We start from the raw sequence: 21,009 nt of genomic DNA on the forward strand, positions 1-21,009 counted from the left end.
TCAGTGACTCAGGCTTTCTTTTTTTTTTTTTTTTTTTTTTTTTTTGAGATGGAGTCTTGCTCTGTCGCCCAGGCTGGAGTGTAGTGGCGGGATCTCGGCTCACTGCAAGCTCTGCCTCCCGGGTTCGTGCCATTCTCCTGCCTCAGACTCCCCAGCAGCTGGGACTACAGGCGCCCGCCACCTCGCCCAGCTATTTTTTGTTGTATTTTTTGTAGAGACGGGGTTTCACCATGTTAGCCAGGATGGTCTTGATCTCCTGACCTTGTGATCCACCCGCCTCGGCCTCTTTTCAAAGTGCTGGGATTACAGGCGTGAGCCACCACACCTGGCTACTCAGTCTTTCCTATTCCTTCTCAAACTCTCCTGGTTTGGGGACTGGGGGCACTGGGTAATACCAGTCATGTCCATTCCTTTCACTTCCACCTCAACTCCCAAGATAGTCCCAACTCAGTGGCTTCTTCACCCTTGCCACTGTCCTTGGTGGCTGGGTTCTGCCTTCAGATCCACCTGACTTACTGCCATCAATTTCAAGACTGGATCAACCAAAGAGTCAGTCTGGCTTATGAAAAGAAAGGAAGAGAGGCAGAGAATCTCTACAGGCCAGAGCTTAATCCCTTCTTTTCACTTCAGGTCATAGGGCCTTGTCAGTTCCCGCATTCACAATAATAAGTAGGCCGATCACCTGAGGTCAGGAGCTCAAGACCAGCCTGCCCAACATGGAGAAACCCCGTCTCTACTAAAAATACAAAATTAGCCAGGCATGGTTGTGCATGACTGTAATCCCAGCTACTTGGGAGGCTGAGGTAGGAGAATCGCTTGAACCCAGGAGGCGGAGGTTGTGATGAGCCAAGATCACACCATTGCACTCCAGCCTGGGTAATGAGCGAAACTCTGTCTCAATAATAATAATAATAATAATAATAATAAAACTTACTATGAGCCTGGCATTGTGATACATGCTGAGGATACCAAAATACAAATAACCATGGTCTGTGCCTTCAAGGAACTTGTATGCTAATCAAGGAAATGAACAAATAACTAGGCAATCACAGTATAAAAAAAGAGTGGCTAGAGAGGAGACTGGAGAGGCAGGGCCAGACATAAAGGAAGGGATGGCTTTCTTAGGAGTTTGGCCTTTACCCTGATTATTGGAGTAGGTGCTGAACTTGATCAGATTTGCTGTAGTATACAATACTCTCGGCAACCAAGGGTAGATTTGAGGAGACAGGGATACCAATTAGAAAGCCAGTATAGGCCAGGTGCAGTGGCTCAGGCCTGTAATCCCAGCACTTTGGGAGGCCGAGGCGGGCAGATCATGAGGTCAGGAGTTCAAGACCAGCCTGGGCAACATAGTGAAACTCCATCTCTACTAAAAAACACAAAAATTAACCGAGCATGGTGGTGCACGCCTATAGTCCCAGCTACTCAGGAAGAAGGAGGATCGCTTGAACCCGGGAGGCGGAGGTTGCAGTGAGCTGAGATTGCGCCACTGCACTCCAACCTGGGTGACAGAGGAAGACTCCATCTCAAAAAAAAAAAAGAAAAGAAAGGCCGGGCACAGTGGCTCATGCCTGTAATCCCAGCACTTTGGGAGGCCAGGGCGGGCGGATCATGAAGGTCAGGAGATCGAGACCATCCTGGCTAACATGTGAAACCCCGTCTCTACTAAAAATACAAAAAAAAAAAAAAAAAAAAAAAAAATTAGCCAGGCGTGGTGGTGGGCACCTGTGGTCCCAGCTACTCAGGAAGCTGAGGCAGGAGAATGGCGTGAACCTGGGAGGTGGAGCTTGCAGTGAGCTGAGATCGTGCCACTGCACTCCAGCCTGGGCAACAGAGCAAGACTCTGTCTCAAAATAATAACAATAATAATAAAATTTTAAAAAGAAAAGGAAAAGGGAGGCTTGGGTCCCTAAGGCCACATAGGCAGTTGAAGGAACCTTGCGCGCTGCTTCCTCACCTTCACCCAGGATGCTTGCTGGGACAGCTGTGCAGCACTCCTCGTGCCTAGCTTTACTGCCGTGTGAACCTGAGAGAGCTCCTGAGGTGAGGCACACCTATGGAAATGCTCCTGCCCACTGGCTTAGGATCCTCCCCTCACCTTCCCAGGGACTTCAGACACCCCTACTCCAGTCCTGCCCTGGGACCTTGGATCTGAGACCTTGTCCACCACCCAAAACCTTCCGCAGCTGGGTAAGGTGGCATGTTCCTAAAATCCCAGCTACTTGAGAGGCTGAGGTGGGAGGATTGAGTCCAGGAGTTCAAGTCCAGCCTGGGCAACATAGCAAGAAATTGTCTCAAAAAAAAAAAAGAAAAGAAAAGAAAAGAAAAAAGACAACCAAGCCAGGCATAGTGGCCTGTGTCTGTAGTTCCAGCTACTTGGGAGGCTGAGGCAGGATGATTGCTTGAGCCCATAAACCACTGCACTCCAGGATGGGCAACATAGCAAGATCCCGTCTCTTAAAAACAGAAGCAAAAGGCTGGGTGCAGTGGCTCACACCTGTAATCCCAGCACTTTGGGAGGCTGAGATGGACGGATCACCTGAGGTCAGGAGTTCGAGACCAGCCTGACCAACATGGAGAAACCCCATCTCTACTAAAAATACAAAATTAGCCGGGTATGGTAGTGCATGCCTGTAATCCCAGCTACTCAGAAGGCTGAGGCAGGAGAATTGCTTGAACCCGGGAGGCGGAGGTTGCAGTGAGCCAAGATGGCACCATTGCACTCCAGCCTGGAAAACAAGAGCGAAGCTTCATCTCAAAAAAAAGTAAAAATGAAGCCCATCAATGCCAGAATTTACCCCTTTCTCAGGTACCCAAGGCCAAGGACTTTGGCTTAAGATCTCCACCCTCCTATTCAGAGACCTCTGTCTGATAGCCCGCTCAGGAACTCCATTAAAACGCACGGCCGGGCGCGGTGGCTCACGCCTGTAAATGCCAGCACTTTGGGAGGCCGAGGTGGGCAGATCACGAGGGCAGGAGATGGAGACCATCCTGGCTAACATGGTGAAACCCCGTCTCTACTAATAAAATACAAAAACATTAGCTGGGCGCGGTGGCGGGCGCCTGTAGTCCCAGCTACTCCGGAGGCTGAGGCAGGAGAATGGCGTGAACCCGGGAGGCGGAGCTTGCAGTGAGCTGAGGTTGCGCCACTTGCACTCCAGTAAGACTCCGTCTCAAACAAAAAAAAAAAAAAAAAAAAAGAAAGAAAAACTCAGTCACACAATGATCCCTGAGCTGTTTCCAAAGTCCTGAGATGCAGTTTGGGATCACTTGCACCCTCCACATGGAAAGGAAGGGTAAGGCTGGTGTGATCAAGCACCAAGCCCGTAAAAGCAGGTAAAAGTCACCATCTGAGTCCACCTGCTCTGCTCAGAGCTGCTGGGCTGGGTAGCCTTCATCTGGAGGCCCTACTAGTGGGTGGTCCCAGGGAACTTCCTTGAGCCATACAATCTTAAGGAAAAATCTGGCTTCTTTGCCTTACCCATGCCCCCAGGGGCCCACTGAGTAGAATTCCTTCTCTTCCGGGCACAGAAGGAGGACCAAGCCAAATCTCAGGCTTGGGAGATTTGAGAAGAAGCAACAATGGTTAAGCAGGATCATGAACAGGAAGCAGCTTCCCACTGAGGAGCCATGATGAGCCTAGTTTTAAGACCAAGAAGAGGAACTCCTTCCAAACCCGGAAGGGGCTGAGGTGGAGGCCTAGATTGGGACTGTCCCCAGCCCTGGGCCTCTGGGAAGAACAGCAGCTTGACTCCAAGTATTGGTAGGCAGTCTGGCTTGAGGGTGAGGACAAGGGCCATCCAAGCTCTGGAGGAGGCCAAGATGGTACCTCGGGACTTGGCCATGTAGATGAGCCACCTCATGGCTTCTATGAGGCTGAAGAGTTAGCACCAGCCATGGATAAGACTAAGTAGCTACTTTTCTCCCCTGAGAGACAGGAACTGTCCCTAGTCTCATTAGTCCTAGTCTGAGTCCGTCTTAAACCCAGGTTAAGGCTACCAGAATCTAAGCTGCAGGTCCCAGCTGAAGACAAAGCTAAGCGGCAGCCCTAACCTTGGCCCCAACCCTGGACAAGGGGTATCTGGGACTGGGGATGATGCTGAGTAGCTGCATCCAAGGTCCTACCCTAAGCTAGAACCAGGGGTCTATCCTAGGCTAGGCTGAGGGGTTACTTGGGTAGAAGTGAGCATAGGGCAAAGGCCTCTTCAGAGGTGAGCCTGTTGAATAAATCCAGACAAGCAGAGATCTGTGTTGCCGATGATCTTATTTCTTGACTTGGGGGGAGTCAGCAGGAATATGGGGCTCTCCAGGTAGCTCTGCTCCCAGTGAATTTTGTTACTGAGCCAGAGAGCTCTGCAGGCAGCTCTCCTGTCTGTGGCAAGTCTTCCCCTAAACTAGGGGCTGCTCCAGAAATCCTGGCAGAGATAAGCAAGGAGCCAGGGCCCAGCAAAGTTCCTACTCCAGAGCAGAGAAGTCCTGGGGAAAGGAAGGGTGGAGCTCTATAGTCCTCCTCCTCTCAGCAGGCCAGAGAAGCCAGCTTGAAGCCAGGGATGGACAGCACATTCAAACCCAAGCAGGTGGGAGCTACTGGGCTGTTTCAGTGAGGTGGCTCCAATCTTTGAGCTGCTACTTTCTAGCCAAATGAACTTGGTCAAGTCATTTCATTTTTCTAAACTTCTATTTCCTGTAAAATGGGAATAACATCAGTACTTTCCACACTGGGGTTATGAGAAGCATTAAATGAGGGATTATATAAAGATGAATAGAATGCCTGGCATGTATTAAATGCTCATAAATGTTAACTATTTTCATGATTGGAAGTGGGGACTTTAGCCAAAAGATCCAGGTCCAACCAGTCCCTCTATAACCTGCATCCTCTGAGACCCGTAGCTGTTTAAAAACACACAACTGTGTATATTTTAAACTATGTATATATTTAACACACACACATATCTTAAAAATAGCTCCAGATGGCTGAAGAATATTGCATACACAGGTCCACCATGGGCCCCTCCAAGTCCCAGGCACCCTTCCCTGATCACTGTGTCCCAGAAATGATTTCCTGTGTCAGTGACACAGAGGACCTGTCCAAGCAAGCCTCCAGGTCGTGAGTGTTCTGATGCCTGAAAGGCAGTCATAGGTCCCGAGGTGGAGTCGGGGGTGGAGTGCTAGGGTCCCATAGGATGTCCTCATATGGGCTTAGAACTGGGCCCGAGGGCCATCCTTGAGCCCCAGTTTGCTCCAGCAGGGCTTTGAGTAAGCCCACAGTGAGAGGGGGCTCTGCTCCAGGCTCAGGAAATGGGGTAGGCGGCCCCACCTCATCTGGGAGGTATGTCCTCAGTAGAAGCAGGAGCTCAGCTGGAGCCAGTTCTGGTGGACACAGGCGGCAAAGGAGGGGGAGGTGAGCATCAAGCCGGCGGTGCTGGGCAAACTCAGCCAGCAGCAGTTTGAAGATTTCACTTCGAACCAAGGGACTGGAGGGGCCGAGGGCCAGGCCTGCATCCAGAGCCCGATCCCATTGCTCCTTTTGCACCAGCTGCCTGACAGCTTGGAGCACAGCTTTGGGCCGCCCACTGCTCAAGAGCAGCTCTAGCTCCAGAGCCTCAGGCCTGGTCCCCTCCTCACCTAGCACTGCCAGGGCTCGGCGATACAGGGGCAGTCCTGGGCCCCCTGCCCCCCAGCCCGGCCCACCCTGCTGCTGAGCCAGCTCCACAAAAGGTGGTAGCCATCGAGGCTCCAGCTGGCACAGACATTGGCAGAGGAGTTCAAAGGGGGGCAGTATTCCATTGGGGGGTTCCTTTACAGTGGTTATCCCCCCTAACACTTTCTTCCACACATCAGGGGGTGCTTGGGACCTCAGCTTGCCATTCCCATCTGGCTGGAGCTGCAGGGCCCTGAGGGTGGCACCCCAGGCTGCTGTAGGAAGGGCCTGGAAAACGGTGTTGAGCTGGGCCAGCTGGTCTCCTATCAACTCGGTCCTCAGCAGGCGTGCCACTTCCTGCTCCGCCAGCTCAGTCCAACCAGCCTCCTCATCATCGCCAGCCACCAGCTGGGCCTTCAGCTGCTCTAAGCCTCGGTAATCCCGAAGCTCGGTCCTCAACATGGTCAGCAGTGTAGATGGGGGCAGGTGGCCCTGGAGGATGGAGGCCAGAGCCTGAGGTGCCCGAAATGTGCTGCTGTGTCTCAGTTCTTCTGGAGTGAGCTGGGCACCCCGCAGGCTCCGCCGCTGGTAGTACCCACAAGCCTCCTCAAACACCAGATCCTTGGCTGAAGGCAGCTCAACACCCTGTGGGGCTTCCCAGCCCACACAAAACAGACCCAAGGCTGAAAGCAGACGAAGACTCCCTCCGGTCTCCAGCTCTTCCTCATCCTCCATGCCGGGGGCTGGCGGTTCCAGCAGATGTACCCTGTCTGTACTTAGGACCTTCCTCTCCAGCAGCTGCCCACTGCCCATGTCCAGCAGTTCCAATGTGGAGCCCAGCACACAGGCCAGAGTGCCCTGAAATGTGCCTAGGGTTGCAGACCCCCGCGGGCCTACAGGTGCCTCCTGCAAGATGCCCACTGCCCGGGTACCACCGTGGGACTGCACTAGGCTCACAGTGCCCCCAAAGTCAAGCAACAGCAGGCCGTGGGGAGTTGGGGCCCAGGTGTGTACAGCCAGTGGCTCTCTGGGGGACAGCAACCCAGGAAGGCCTCGGAGCAGGGTCCGGAAGTCCCATGTGTCCCCTCGTCCAGGATTCAGACTCTTACTGTAGGAGAGGCCAAGCCGTGGGACAGCCACCATCACTTTGCCCTTGCCTGGGCTCCAGATGAGTAGAACGTGGGCCACTCCATGCCAGGTGGTGGCAGTGGGCACCAGGAAGAGGTGTCTGCAGGAGGCCAGCAGCCCGAAAGCGGGGCAGTGGTGCAGTAGGACGTGCGTGCGGCCTAGGCTGGTGCTAGCTTCGCCGCTGGGCTCCAGGGTCCGGACGCACACACAGTGGCTGAAAGCAGTTGCTGGCGGCCCTAACGGGCCCTCGGACCCGGCTTGGCGCTCTTCGCACCACACCAGGCGGCCTCGGAGCGCCACCACTGCCACCACGCGGGCTCCCCCGCCCGGACACAGCTCGGTGCTCTGCAGCAGTCGCCAGCCAGGCCCCACGCCCGCGCCCCACACCTCGGCCAGGCCACTCTCCCACACCAGCACCAGCGCCGGCCGCGCTGGCCACGGCAGGAAGAAGGCGTCCAGCGGGGAGGGCTGGCCGGCCGGCCAGGTCCGCTCCAGCTCCGCGCCGGGCCCTCGCGCCGCGACCAGCAGCTGCGGGGCTACCGCCCCCGGGGGTCGCAGGAGCAGCAGGTGGCGGCCGTCCGGGCTGCCGCGGACTCGTACCGCTGGGTCCCCGGCCAGCAGCTCCCGGAGTCGCGCCGCGCCGCCGAAGGCACTCAGGTCCGAGAGCAGCCGCAGAGTCCCCGCGCGCTTCATGGCGCCGCCGCGCGTGAGCACGCCCAGGCTTTGCCCAGGTCCAGCCGCCCGGCAGGACAAGGCCCGATTCTCGGGGGAACCAAGCGGGGCCAAGACTTCCGTCCCCTGTGGATGAGGTAGGCAGAGGCCGGTCTAAGCGTCGACTCCGCCCCGCCCCGCCAGGCCGGCTCCGGGATGGCTCCTGCAGTCGCCGGGCCGGCACTACACGCCCGCCGGGGGAGGAGCCACGGGAGCGCCCTAGGGGCTCAGCGCCTGCACCGCCCCCTCCCGGGGACGCTCTCGGCGCAGGGGGAGGCCCTTCCCCAGACCCCAGGACGCCGCCCAGTGGCCCGGAGTCTGACGCAGGAATAGGGATTCCAGCCCCCTGAGCCCCTCTCCCAAGGATTTCACCCCAGTTTGCTCATTCAGGAAATTTTTGTTGAGCACATGCTTTGTGCCAGGCTCTGAGTAGACAGCCCTAAACAAAATAGAAAACCTCAACCTCATGGAGATGACAATCTAGTGGAAATAGTAATAAACATGGGGTGCGGTGGCTCCCTCCTATAATCTTAGCACTTTGGGAGGCTGAGGTGGGAGGATTGCTTGAGGCCAGGCGTTCAAGACCAGCCTGAGCAACATAGGGAGACCTTGTCTCTATAAAAATTTAAAAAAAGAAAGAGAGAAAAACAGAAAGAAAGAAAAGAAAACCACTTCCATATCACTGTGTGACAGCCCTCTCTATCTCCTAATCCCTTCTACAGATAAGGAGGATGAAGCACAGAGAGATTAAGTAACTTGACTCAGATCAAGCAGGTATTAAGTGGTGGAGGTGGGATTTCAACCACAGGCACTCTGGCTCCAGAGTCAGTGCACCAAATCACTTTATCATATCAACAACTCATCACCCAAACCAAAACAGAGAAACATACTTTAGAAGCAGTAAAACCTACAGATTTGTATGTAGGGCTCCTTCCACCCCTTGACTGTCTTTTCAGGTGAACAGTTTTCCTCCTCTCTCCAAGGCCAATCCCTCTTTATGAGCCCTGCCTCTCCTCGCCGGCCCCTACCTTCCTTGACAACTTGCATCCATTTCTGTTTCACTGGCCTCATTCCGTCCTCTTGCCATCGACATAGAAATACCCTCTCATCTCTCCTGTCTTGGAATTCGTTCTTTCATCCTCATCTCCCCATTTCCACCTCCATCACTCCCTCCCCCTTTCCTTTCTCTGTCAAGTTTCATGCAAGGATGCTACATTTGCCACTTCCACTTTCTTTCCTTCTATCCTCAACCCACTATTTCCCTGAAGTAGCTTTTGCTGAGGTCTTCAAGGACATTTTTACTTGACAACCTTCTCGTTGGTTTCCACTGCATCTTTCCTGGCTGGTTTCCTTTTTTTTTTTTTTTTTTTTTTTTTTTTTTTTAGAGAGCACTACCTTCAGAGTTTTATTTGCCTTTGGTTCATCTTCCTCCATCCTTTATTGATTGATTGACTGATTGATTGAGACAGAGTCTCACTCTGCTGCCCAGGTTGCAGTGCAGTGGTGCCATCTTGGCTCACTGCAACCTCTGCCTCCTGGGTTCAAGCGATTCTCCTGCCCAGCCTCCCAAGTAGCTGGGATTACAGGCACCCGCCACCACGCCCAACTAATTTTTTTTTTTTTTTTTGAGATGGAGTCTCGCTGTGTCGCCCAGGCTGGAGTGCAGCGGCACGGTCTTGGAAATTTTTGTATTTTTAGTAGAGACAGGGTTTCACCTTGTTGGATAGGATGGTCTTGATCTCTTGACCTTGTGATTCACACTCCTCGGCCTCCCAAAGTGCTGGGATTACAGGCATGAGCCACCGTGCCTGGCCTATTTATTTATTTATTGAAACAGAGTCTTGCTCCATTGCCCAGGCTGAAGTGAGGTGGCACAATCTTGGCTCACTGCAGCCTCCATCTCCCAGGTTCAAGTGATTCTCCTGCCTAAGTCTCCCTCCCTGGTAGCTGGGATTTCAGAAGTGCACCACCACGCCCAGCTACTTTTTGTATTTTTAGTAGAGATCGGGTTTTGCTATGTTGGTTGGCCAGGCTGGTCGTGAACTCCAGGCCTCAAGTGATCTGCCTGCCTTAGCCTTCCAAAATGTTAGAATTATAAGCGTGAGCCACTGCACCTGGCCCCTCCATCATCCTTTAAATGTGCTCTTCCTCCTATATCCTGATTCCATCTTGAGCCCCTTTCTTTTTTTTCTTTTGCTTACAGCCCAGACGTCTCTGCTAAGCTCCAAAAAAAAGAATATCCAAATGTCTACTAAATATTTATTTCTGCCTGGATGGCTCATCTCACAGACATTTCAATCTCAACATGTCCTAAACATCATCTTCCTGCCCCAAACTGTTCCTGCTTCAATTGCTCTTAGTTGACATAGATTTCTTTTGTTTTTGTATCCTATCCTCATATTTAGAGTAGAACCTGACACAAAGAAAGTCTCCAACAGATGTTTGGTGAAGGAATCATTACATTTTCATGGGCACATGTTTGTGTGTGTGATATCACTTAGAAAACTTTTCCTTAAAAATTACAGAAGTAGGCCAGGCATGGTGGCTCAAGCATGCAGTTCCAGCTACACAGGAGACTGAGGCGAGAGGATTGCTTGAGACCAGGACTTGGAGTCTGCAGTGTGCAATGACTGTGCCTGTGAATAGCCACTACACTACAGCCTGGGCAACATGGCAAGCATCCTGTCTCTTAAAAAAAAAAACAAAAAACGGCCGGGCGCGGTGGCTCAAGCCTGTAATCCCAGCACTTTGGGAGGCCGAGACGGGCGGATCACGAAGTCAGGAGATCGAGACTATCCTGGCTAACACGGTGAAACCCCGTCTCTACTAAAAAATACAAAAAAACTAGCCAGGCGAGGTGGCGGGCGCCTGTAGTCCCAGCTACTCGAGAGGCTGAGGCAGGAGAATGGGGTGAACCCGGGAGGTGGAGCTTGCAATGAGCTGAGATCCGGCCACTGCACTCCAGCCCGGGCGACAGAGCGAGACTCCGTCTCAAAAAAAAAAAAACAAAAAACAAACAAACAAAAAAAACTTACAGAAATAGACCATGGCTGTCTTAAGCAAAAATGAAGTTATTTAGAAGAACACAGGGGACTCACAGAATCTTCAGGCGAAAGGAAGAACAGGTGTGGCAAATGGTCGTGAACCAAGACACTCACTGAAGACTAAGAAGTAGGAAGCACAACCGGTTTTTTTGTTTTGTTTTGTTTTTTTTGAGACAGAGTCTTGCTGTCTCCCCAGGCTGGAGTGCAGTATCACAATCTTGGCTCACCGAAACCTCTGCCTCCCAAGATAAAGCAATTCTTCCATCTCAGCCTCCTGAGTAGCTGGTATCACAGGTGCACACCACCAAGCCCAGCTAATTTTTGTATTTTTTGTAGAGACGGGGTTTTGCCACGTTGGCCAGGCTGGTCTCAAACTCCTGGCCTCTGGTGATCCGCCCGCCTCGGCCTCCCAAAGTGCTGGGATTACAGGCGTGAGCCACCGTGTCTGGCCAGAATTGTTTTTTAGCAGGAACAATTTGTTCAAGATACCATGATCTCTGGTGCTATACAAGCTGATCACTGTGCTGGAAGATAGCACCTGTTATTAATAAATTCTGATTATACCTTCTACGGGGGTTCACTTCATTATACCTTTCTTTTGCCCCTGCCCACTTTTTTTGTATTCTTTTAGGGTACAACTTTGATTTTTTAAAAAAACTGTAAATTGGCTGGGTGCGGTGGCTCATGCCTCTAGTCCCAGCACTTTGGGAGGCCGAGGCGGGTGGATCACCTGAGTTTGGGAGTTCTATACCAGCCTGACCAATACGGAGAAACCCTGTCTCTACTAAAAATACAAAATTAGCCCGGCGTGGTGGTGCATGCCTGTAATCCTAGCTACTTAGGAGACTGAGGCAGGATAATCACTTGAACCCAGGAGCCGGAGGTTGCGGTGAGCTGAAATCGCGCCATTGCACTCCAGCCTGGACAAGAGCGAAACTGCATCTCAATAAAACAAACAAACAAACAAAAAACACTGCTAATCATGTCTTTCTTTCTTTCTTTTTCTTTTATTTATTTCTTTTTTTTTTTTTTGAGATGGAGTTTTGCTCTGTCACCCAGGCTAGAGTGCAATGGTGTGATGTCAGCTCACTGCAACCTCCACCTCCCGGGTTCAAGGGATTCTCCTGCCTCAGCCTTCCAAGTAGCTGGGATTTCAGGCGCCCACCACCGCGCCCGGCTAATTTTTGTATTTTTAGTAGAGATGGGGTTTCACCATCTTGGCCAGGCTGGTCTCGAACTCCTGACCTCAGGTGATCCACCCGCCTCGGCCTCCCAAAGTGCTGGGATTTCAGGTGTGAGCCACTGCGTCCGGCCCATCATGTCTTATACTATTGTGTAAGTAGACAAGAAAAATAAAACTCTACCAAGGAAGAACCTGAACTTCTGTGTTAAGAGGTGTTTCCTTTTTTTTTTTTTTTTTTTTTGTTGAGACGGAGTCTCACTCTGTTGCCCGGGCTGGAGTGCAGTGGCCGGATCTCAGCTCACTGCAAGCTCCGCCTCCCGGGTTCACGCCATTCTCCTGCCTCAGCCTCCCGAGTAGCTGGGACTACAGGCGCCCGCCACCTCGCCCGGCTAGTTTTTTGTATTTTTTTTTTTAGTAGAGACGGGGTTTCACTGTGTTAGCCAGGATGGTCTCGATCTCCTGACCTCGTGATCCGCCCGTCTTGGCCTCCCAAAGTGCTGGGATTACAGGCTTGAGCCACCACGCCCGGCCAAGAGGTGTTTCCTAATAGATCTGGGTTCAAATGCTTCTCCACTTCTTACTAACTTTACATCTCTCTCTCTCTCTCTTTTTTGTTTTTTGAGATGGGCTCTTGCTTTGCTGCCCAGGCTAGAGTGCAGTGGCACTATCTCTACTCACTGCAACCTCCGCCTCCTGGATTCAAGCGATTCTCCTGCCTCAGCCTCCCGAGTACAGGCACCTAACACCATGCCCAGCTAATTTTTGTATATGTGTATTTTTTTAGTAGAGAGAGGAGTTCCCCATGTTGGCCAGGCTGGTCTCGAACTCCTGACCTCAAGTAATCCACCAGTCTTGGCCTCCTGAAGTGCTAGGATTACAGGCATGAGCCACTGCGCCCAGCCTGTTAGCATCTCTCTCTCTCTCTTTTTTTTTTTTACAGGGAGTCTCATTGTCACCCAGGTTGGAGTGCAGTGGCGCGATTTCGGCTCACTGCAACCTCCACCTCCCGGGTTCAAGCCATTCTCCTGCCTCAGCCTCCTGAGTATCTGGGACTACAGTTGCATGCCACCACACCCGGCTAATTTTTTGTATTTTTAGTAGAGACGGGGTTTCACCATGATAGCCAGGATGGGCTCAATCTCCTGACCTGGTGATCCACCCGACCCAGTGTCCCACAGTGCTGGGATTACAGGCGTGAGCCACCGCACTAAAGTGCTGGGTGTGGTGGCTCACGTCTGTAATCCCAGCACTGTGGGAGGCTGAGGCGGGTGGATCACGAGGTCAGGAGATCGAGACCATCCTGGCTAACACAGTGAAACCCCGTCTCTACTAAAAATACCAAAAAATTAGCCAGGGGTGGTGGTGGTTGCCTGTAGTCCCAGCTACTGAGGAGGCTGAGGCAGGAGAACGGCATGAACCCGGGGGGCGGAGCTTGCAGTGAGCTGAAATTGTGCCACTGCACTCCAGCCTGGCCAACAGAGCAAGACTCCGTCTCAAAAAAAAAAAAAAAAAAGAACTAAAGCCCTTGAAAGCTGCACCTAGTGATGCTGAATAACCTAAACAATATGACGTAGGGTTTTTATTATCCCCATTTTCCAGATGAGGAAATTAAGTCTCAGAGAGTTCAAGTAATTGCTCAGTGGGTAGCAGATCTGGGATCCCTTTTCATAGTTTTCCAGAGGTAGTGCTCTTACCTACTCAGTATATGGCCTTCTGTGTTTATTCTAGTCTATGAAATTGACTTCCCTGGCATAGATGTGGGCAATGTATTGTGTTGCTTCATTCTCATACCTTCTTTCTTTTTCTCCTCTCCTCTAACGCTTGACTCAATCTTCATCTTTCTCAGAAAACCTCTGGAGATTGACATGACATTTTCCCTTCTCTGAATTTTCGAGGCGTTTACAACTTGAACCTTTGTACTCCAGCCTGTATTCATTGAGATTTAAAACATTTAATTGTATATATCTCTATCTCTATACCTGTACTTCGTTGCAATATACTCTCAGGATTGTTATTTTTCTTTTTACTGCTCCCAGGATTGGATATTCAGTAGGTGCCAAGGGGAAAAATGTTGTTTATTTTATTTGAGAGAGGGTCTCACTCAGTTGCCCAGGCTGGAGTGCAGTGGTTCACTGTAGCCTCTACCTCCCAGGCTCAAGCGATCCTCCAACCTCAGCCTCCCAAGTAGCTGGGATTACAGGTGCACTCAGCTAATTTTTAAAATTTTTAGTAGAGATGAGATCTCATTATATTTCTCAAGCTGGTCTCAAACTTCTGAGCTCAAGTGGTCCTCCTGCCTTGACCTCCCAAAGTGCTGAGATTACAGACATGAGCCATGGCAGCATGCCAGCAAAATAATTTTGTTAAAAAGAAATCAAGTGGCTGGGCGTGGTGGCTCATGCATGTAATCCCAGCACTTTGGGAGGCCGAGGCGGGCAGATCACTTGAGGTCAGGAGATTGAGACCATCCTGGCTAACACAGTGAAACCCCGTCTCTACTAAAAACACAAAAAATTATCTGGGCGTGGTGGTGGGCGCCTGTAGTCCCAGCTACTCGGGACGCTGAGGCAGGAGAATGGCGTGAACCCAGGAGGCAGAGGTTGCAGTGAGCCGAGATTGGGACACTGCACTCTAGCCTGGGCGACAGAGCCAGACTCTGTCTCAAGAAAAAAAAAAAATCAGGCACGCCCGGTCATGGTGGCTCATGTCTGTAATCCCAGCACTTTGGGAGGCCGAGGCAGGCGGATCACCTGAGTTTGGGAGTTCTATACCAGCCTGACCAACATGGAGAAACTCCGTCTCTACTAAAAATGCAATAATTAACTGGGTGTGGTGGCGCATGCCTATAATGCCAGCTACTTGGGAGGCTGAGGCAGGAGAATCGCTTGAACTCAGGAGGCAGAGGTTGCAGTTGGCCAAGATGGCACCATTGCACTTCAGCTTGGGCAATAGACTGAGACTCTGTCTCAAAAAAAAAAAAAAAAAAAAAAAAAAAAAAAAAAAAAATCGAGTATGGAATAGGGTTCTTTCAGCTGAACACAGGCTTCTAACTGGTATTCAAGAACTGCTGGGGTTCACTTCATGATACGTTTCTCTTGCCTGTGCCCACTCTTTTATATTCTATTAGAGTAGAACTGTAATTTTTTAAACCTCCAATCATGTCTTAAACTACTATGTAAGTAGACAAGAAAAATAAAACTCTACCAACGTACAACCTGAACTTCTGGATTGAGAGGACTTACTTGAGAGATCTGGGTTTGAACTCTGTAGGGTCCAGCCCTACAGGGCCTGTGGGTTTTCTCGTCATGTGCAGAAATAAGAGATCGTAGAAATAAAGACACAAGACAAAGAGAAGAAAAGACAGCTGGGCCTGGGGGACCACTACCACCAAGACGCGGAGACTAGTAGTTCCTGGCTGCGCTGCTATTTATTGTATACAAGGCAAGGGGTCGGGTAAGGAGTATGAGTCATCTCCAACGATAGGTAAGGTCACACAAGTCATGTGTCCACCAGACGGAGGCCCTTCCCTATTTGGTAGCCGAGGCGGAGAGAGAGAGGGGACAGCTTACATCATCATTTCTTCTATGCATTTCTCGAAAAGATCAACGACTTTAATACTTTCACTAGTTCTGCTACTGCTAGCTAGAAGGCGGAGCCAGGTGTACAGAGGGGAACATGAAAGTGAAGCAGGAGCGTGACCGCTGAAACACAGCATCACAGGGAGACGTTTAAGCCTCCAGATGGCTGCGGGTAGGCCTGGCTGATGTCAGGCTTCCCACAAGAGGTGGTGGAGCAGAGTGTTCTCTAACTCCCAGGGGGAAAGGGGGACTCCCTTTCCTGGTCTGCTAAGTAACAGGTGGCTTCCTAGGCGCTGGCGCTACTGCTAGTCCAAGGAGCCCTCTAGTGTCCCTGGCTGGGCGTGACACTCTTGACTTCTGGTCACTTCTCACTGAGTCCCTTCAGTTCCTAACTCTATATGGCCTGGTTTTCGTAAGTTATAATTGTAAAACAGAACTTATTAATAAAAGAGTAATGCTACAAACTAATGATTAATAATATTCATATATTATTAATGAATAATAATTAAATTACAGGCACTGTGGCTCACACCTGTAATCCCAGCACTTTGGAAGGCTGGGGCGGGCAGATCACGAGGTCAGGAGATCAAGACCATCCTGGCTAACACGGTGAAACCCCGTCTCTACTAAAAATACAAAAAATTAGCTGGGCGTGGTGACGGGCTCCTGTAGTCCCAGTTACTCGGGAGTCTGAGGCAGGAGAATGGTATGAGTCCGGGAGGCGGAGCTTGCAGTGAGCCGAGATTGCACCGCTGCACTCCAGCCGGTGACAGAGCGAGACTCCGTCTCAAAAACAACAACAACAACAAAAAACACATATATAATCACATCTATGTTCTATTTCTAATATAACTATTCTTATTTTAATTATTTTCTTTATTATACTGGAATAGCTTGTGCCTTTGGTCTCTTGCCGCAGCACCTGGGTGGCTTGCCGCCCACAGAATTCTTCTCCACTTCTTTTTTTTTTGAGACGGAGTCTTGCTCTGTTGCCCAGGTTGGAGTGCAATGGCACGTCTCAGCTCATTGCAACCTCCACCTCCTGGGTTCAAGTGATTCTCCTGCCTCAGCCTCCCGAGTAGCTGGGATTACAGGTGCCTGCCACCACGCTCAGCTAATTTTTATATTTTTAGTAGAGAGGGTGTTTCACCATGTTGGCCAGGCTGGTCTCGAACTCTTGACCTCAGGTGATCCACCCACGGCCTCCCAAAGTGCTGGGATTACAGGTGTGAGCCACCGCGCCTGGCCTCTCCTCCACTTCTTACTAACTCTAGAACATCAGGCAAGCTAGTATTTAATTACTTAGAACCTTGAAGTACCTATTCATAAAGTCATTACAAGGATTGAAACACACACATATACACACATACACATAGTGAGTGTCTAGCATATCTTTTAATTTTAATTTTTCTTTTTTTTTTTTTGAGACGAAGTCTCGCTCTTGTCCCCCAGACTGGAGTGCGATGGCGCAATCTTGACTCACAGCAACCTCTGCCTCCCAGGTTCAAGTGATTCTCCTGCCTCAGCCTCCCGAGTACCTGGGATTACAGGGGCCTGCCACAACGCCTGGCCATTTTTTGTAGTTTTAATAGAGATGGGGTTTCACCATGTTGGCCAGGCTGGTCTCGAACTCCTGACCTCAGGTGATCCACCCGCCTCAGCCTCCCAAAGTGCTGGGATTACAGGTGTGAGCCACCGCGCCCAACTTAATTTTTTTACTTTTTTTTTTCTTTTTAATAGTATTCTTGCTATTATCTCACAGCACATCTTTTTAAACCTTCCATTTGTGTATTAAAAAACAGAGAGTCAGGCTGGGCGCAGTGGCTCACGCCTGTAATCCCAGCACTTTGGGAAGCAGAGGCGGGTGGATCACCTGAGGTCAGGAGTTCGAGACCAGCCTGGCAACATGGTGAAACCCCGTCTCTACTAAAAAATACAAAAATTAGCCTGGCGTGGTGGTACACTCCTGTAATCCCAGCTACTCAGGAGGCTGAGGCAGGAGACTCTCTTGAACCCGGGAGGCGGAGTTTGCAGTGAGCCGAGATCCCATCACTGCACTCCAGCCTGGGCAACAGAGTGAGACTCCATCTCAAAGAAAAAAAAAAATAATAAAACAGAGACTCAGAGGCAGGGAGTGGTGGCACGTGCCTGTAATCCCAGCTACTTGAGAGGCAGAGGCAGGAGGACTGCTTGAGCCTAGGAAGTGGAGGCTGCAGTGAGCTATAATTGTGCCACTGCAGCACTCCAGCCTGGGGAAGAGCAAGAGCCTGTCTCAAAAAAAAAAAAAAAAAAAAGGAAAAGAAAAGAAAACAGGTTTTGGCCAAGTTAATAGAGCTTTACACGCTGCTTTGCACATATCAGGCACACACGTATTTGTTGAAAGAATGAGTTCGGCCGGGCGCGGTGGCTCAAGCCTGTAATCCCAGCACTTTGGGAGGCCGAGACGGGCGGATCACGAGGTCAGCAGATCGAGACCATCCTGGCTAACACGGTGAAACCCCGTCTCTACTAAAAAATACAAAAAACTAGCCGGGCGAGGTGGCGGGCGCCTGTAATCCCAGCTACTCGGGAGGCTGAGGCAGGAGAATGGCGTAAACCCGGGACGCGGAGCTTGCAGTGAGCTGAGATCCGGCCACTGCACTCCGGCCTGAGCGACAGAGCGAGACTCCGTCTCAAAAAAAAAAAAAAAAAAAAAAGGAATGAGTTTGTTTTCAATTTTTCACGTACAAAGTTGTAATACACATTTGGAAAATATATCTTTCCAAACTTCGCCAGTATTTCTAGATACAGATATTCCTAGAAGTAAAATTGCTACTAAGGTCAAAGAGTCGGCACGTTTCGGAAAACTGCTATTGCGATCCAGTAGGCCCTCAATAGACATTTCCATTGCGAATTTATTTCTCGCGATGCCTTTCGGGAGTTGTAGTCTTTGCGATGCTTGCTGGGAGTCGTGGTCTGAGCCGGTCTCAGGAAGCGGGTGTGGACTAACCCATTGCGCGCCAGGCTTTAGGACCCGGCGGGGCGCGGGGACACGGGAAGGGTCGGGGAGTTCGGGAGCGCGCCCGTGAGCCCGGAGCAGCGGCGGCGTCGGTAGCGTCGGGAGCGAGCGGGCCCGGGAACGGCGTGGGTGGTAGAGGAGGAGCCGCGGGCTCGGTAAGCGGCAGCGGCCCGGCCCGGCCCGGTCCTCGAACCTCACCAACCCTGTGGGTCCTGCCATACTAGGCCTTGGCCCCTAGGCGGTTCTGGGGGCGGGGCCTGCGCTGGCCGCGGGGACGACGGGGACGCTAGGGGAGAGGGAGGGAGGACGACTGCTGAGGCTGCGTGTGCCGGTGAGGGCTGGGCCTGGGGGCTGCAGAGCCTAGAGAGAAACGGCTTCGCTCCTCCAGCAGCCTGTTCCTCGGAACACCGGTCCCGGTCACGTCACTCCCTCTCCCCTATCCCTGCGAGGCCTTCTGGCTTCCCAGGCGCTTACCTTTGACCCCGCCAGCTGCCTCGAGAGACTCCTCTCCCGTTGTTCTTGGTCCTGGGGTGCGGGCGTGGGGCAAGGCACCTCTGAGAATCTCAGGGCTAGAGGAAAGCCAGTTTGTCCGAAGTCTTCAGGTGTCCTGGAAGGGCTCCAGTACTGTCCCTCTCCAGGCTCTGACAGGCTTTAACCCACCCTTCACACGGAATCAGTGAAGCTACTGTGTTTTCTTCGGGTTACTCGGCGAGGGCCCAGGAAAGGAACCTGTTCGCAGGAGGGTATAGGGAAGGAACAGGTAGAGAGAAACCTGGTCCCCTGGAGAAGGAGAAGCTGAGGCGTGCTGCCCCTGGCGAATGGGGAAGCAGAAACTTGGGCCAGACCCAAATTTATGTTATTAGATCATCCGCAGTTCTTCCTCTCCAGAAAGTTTCTTTTTTTTTTCGAGACGGAGTTTCGCTGTTGTCGCCCAGGCTGGAATGCAATGACACGATCTTGGCACACCACAACCTCTGCCTACGGGGTTCAAGCGATTCTCCTGCCCCAGCCTTGCGCCACCACACCCTGCTAATTTTGTATTTTTGGTAGAGATGGGGTTTCTCCATGTTGGTCAGGCTGGTCTTGAACTCCAAACCTCAGGTGATCCGGCCGCTCAGCCTCCCAAAATGCTGTGATTACGGGCCATTTTATTGTTTGTTTGTTTTTTTGAGACGGAGTTTCACTCTTGTTGCCCAGGCTGGAGTGCAGTGGCGTGATCCCGGCTCACTGCATCCTCCGCCTTCCAGGTTCAAGAGATTCTTTCTCCATCAGCCTCCCGAGTAGCTGGGATTACAGACGTGAGCCACCACGCCCGGCTAAGTTTTGTATTTTTAGTAGAGATGGGGTTTCGCCGTGTTGGCCAGGCTGGTCTCAAACTCCTGACCTCAGGTGATTCACCTGCTTCAGCCTCCCAAAGTGTTCGGATTACCACCGCACCCGGCCAGAAAAAGTGAGCTTAGTGAGAGCTTTTTCTTTGCTATCCTTTAGTTACTTTGTAAACTAGGATAAATATGATTTGTGTCCCTGCCCGTAATTTAGCAGGATTCGAATTATTTTGGGTGTGCCTTCAGTTGGATTTGTGTGCACAGTAGCTTCTATGTGAAGGCTTTCAGGATATCAGATCACAGTTGAGGGAAAGAGAGATCCCTCTTGTTACGACTGGAAAGGGGGAATACCCATTTCAGTGACTAGAGAAGCCTTTAAGGTGTTTTCATTGACTTTTAGGTTTTATAATTTATTGTTCAACTTTTTTTTTTTTTTTTTTGAGATGGAGTCTTGCTCTGTCGCCCAGGCTGGAGTGCAGTGGCATGATCTCGGCTCACAGCAACGTCCACCTCTCGGATTTAAGTGATTCTTCTGCCTTAGCCTCCTGAGTAGCTGGGACTACAGGCGTGCGCCACCGCGCCCGGCTAATTTTTGTATTTTTAGTAGAGACGGGGTTTCACCATATTGGCCAGACTAGTCTCGAACTGCTGACCTCGTGATCCGCTCGTCTCGGCCTCCCAAAGTGCTGGGATTACAGGCGTGAGTCACCGTGCCCGGCGGACTTGTTCAACATTTGTATAATTAAAACAATGTGAAAACTCCAAAGTAGTCATTATGAAATTTGGAATTTCGTGTTGAGCACAGTTTAGGAATCTGTAACATTTGGGGAAAATGGCCGGAAATTGTTCCAGGATATAGGAGGGTGAACTGTTTATTCAGCACATTTATTGAGCACTTACTATGTAACTGGGATTTAGGTTAGAAATTATGAGTATCTTTCCTCAAGGACATCAGAGAAACATATAGATAAGACATTTTTTATTGCTTTGTGTTACATAGCCACATAAAGGCATTAGGCTGGACGTGGTGGCTCATGCCTGTAATCCCAGCACTTTGGGAGGCTGAGGTGGGTGGATCACGAGGTCAGGAGATTGAGACCATCCAGGCTAACACAGTGAAACCCTGTCTCTACTAAAAATACAAAAAATTAGCTGGGTGTGGTGGCCGGCGCCTGTAGCCCCAGCTACTTGGGAGGCTAAGGCAGGAAAATGGCGTGAATCCAGGAGGCAGGGCTTGCAGTGAGCCTAGCTCGCACCACTGCACTCCAACCTGGGCGACACAGTAAGACTCCGTTTCAAAAAAAAAAAAAGCCTTTATACAGTGTGAAGGGAATACTGCTGTTGCTTGGGAGAGGCAGGGAAATCTTTGTAGGAGGAAGTACTTGAGTTGGGTGTTGAAGG

At 51.1% G+C, this 21,009-nt stretch overlaps 2 protein-coding genes across 4 annotated transcripts in view; one reads left to right on the forward strand and one right to left on the reverse strand.

Annotated features, from left to right (window-relative positions):
* Positions 1–4,913: 4,913 nt before the first annotated feature.
* On the reverse strand, positions 4,914–18,850 carry HPS6 (HPS6 biogenesis of lysosomal organelles complex 2 subunit 3). Its single transcript, XM_010356144.2, has 2 exons — positions 18,758–18,850; positions 4,914–7,567 (listed from the first exon to the last, which is right to left on the reverse strand). The coding sequence occupies exon 2, from the start codon at positions 7,460–7,462 to the stop codon at positions 5,135–5,137; it is 2,328 nt and encodes a 775-aa protein (XP_010354446.1). The 5' UTR covers positions 7,463–7,567; positions 18,758–18,850; the 3' UTR covers positions 4,914–5,134.
* ARMH3 (armadillo like helical domain containing 3) overlaps positions 18,305–21,009 on the forward strand; it is a 224,250-nt gene continuing 221,545 nt past the window's right edge. For all 3 annotated transcript variants that reach the window (XM_010356143.2, XM_030940827.1, XM_030940828.1), the window contains exon 1: positions 18,305–18,438. The gene's annotated coding sequence lies outside the window, so the exon portion shown is untranslated. The remainder of the gene's footprint in view (positions 18,439–21,009) is intronic.

This window comes from Rhinopithecus roxellana, chromosome 11 (assembly GCF_007565055.1).
Source record: "Rhinopithecus roxellana isolate Shanxi Qingling chromosome 11, ASM756505v1, whole genome shotgun sequence".
NCBI classification, from domain to species: Eukaryota; Metazoa; Chordata; class Mammalia; order Primates; family Cercopithecidae; genus Rhinopithecus; species Rhinopithecus roxellana.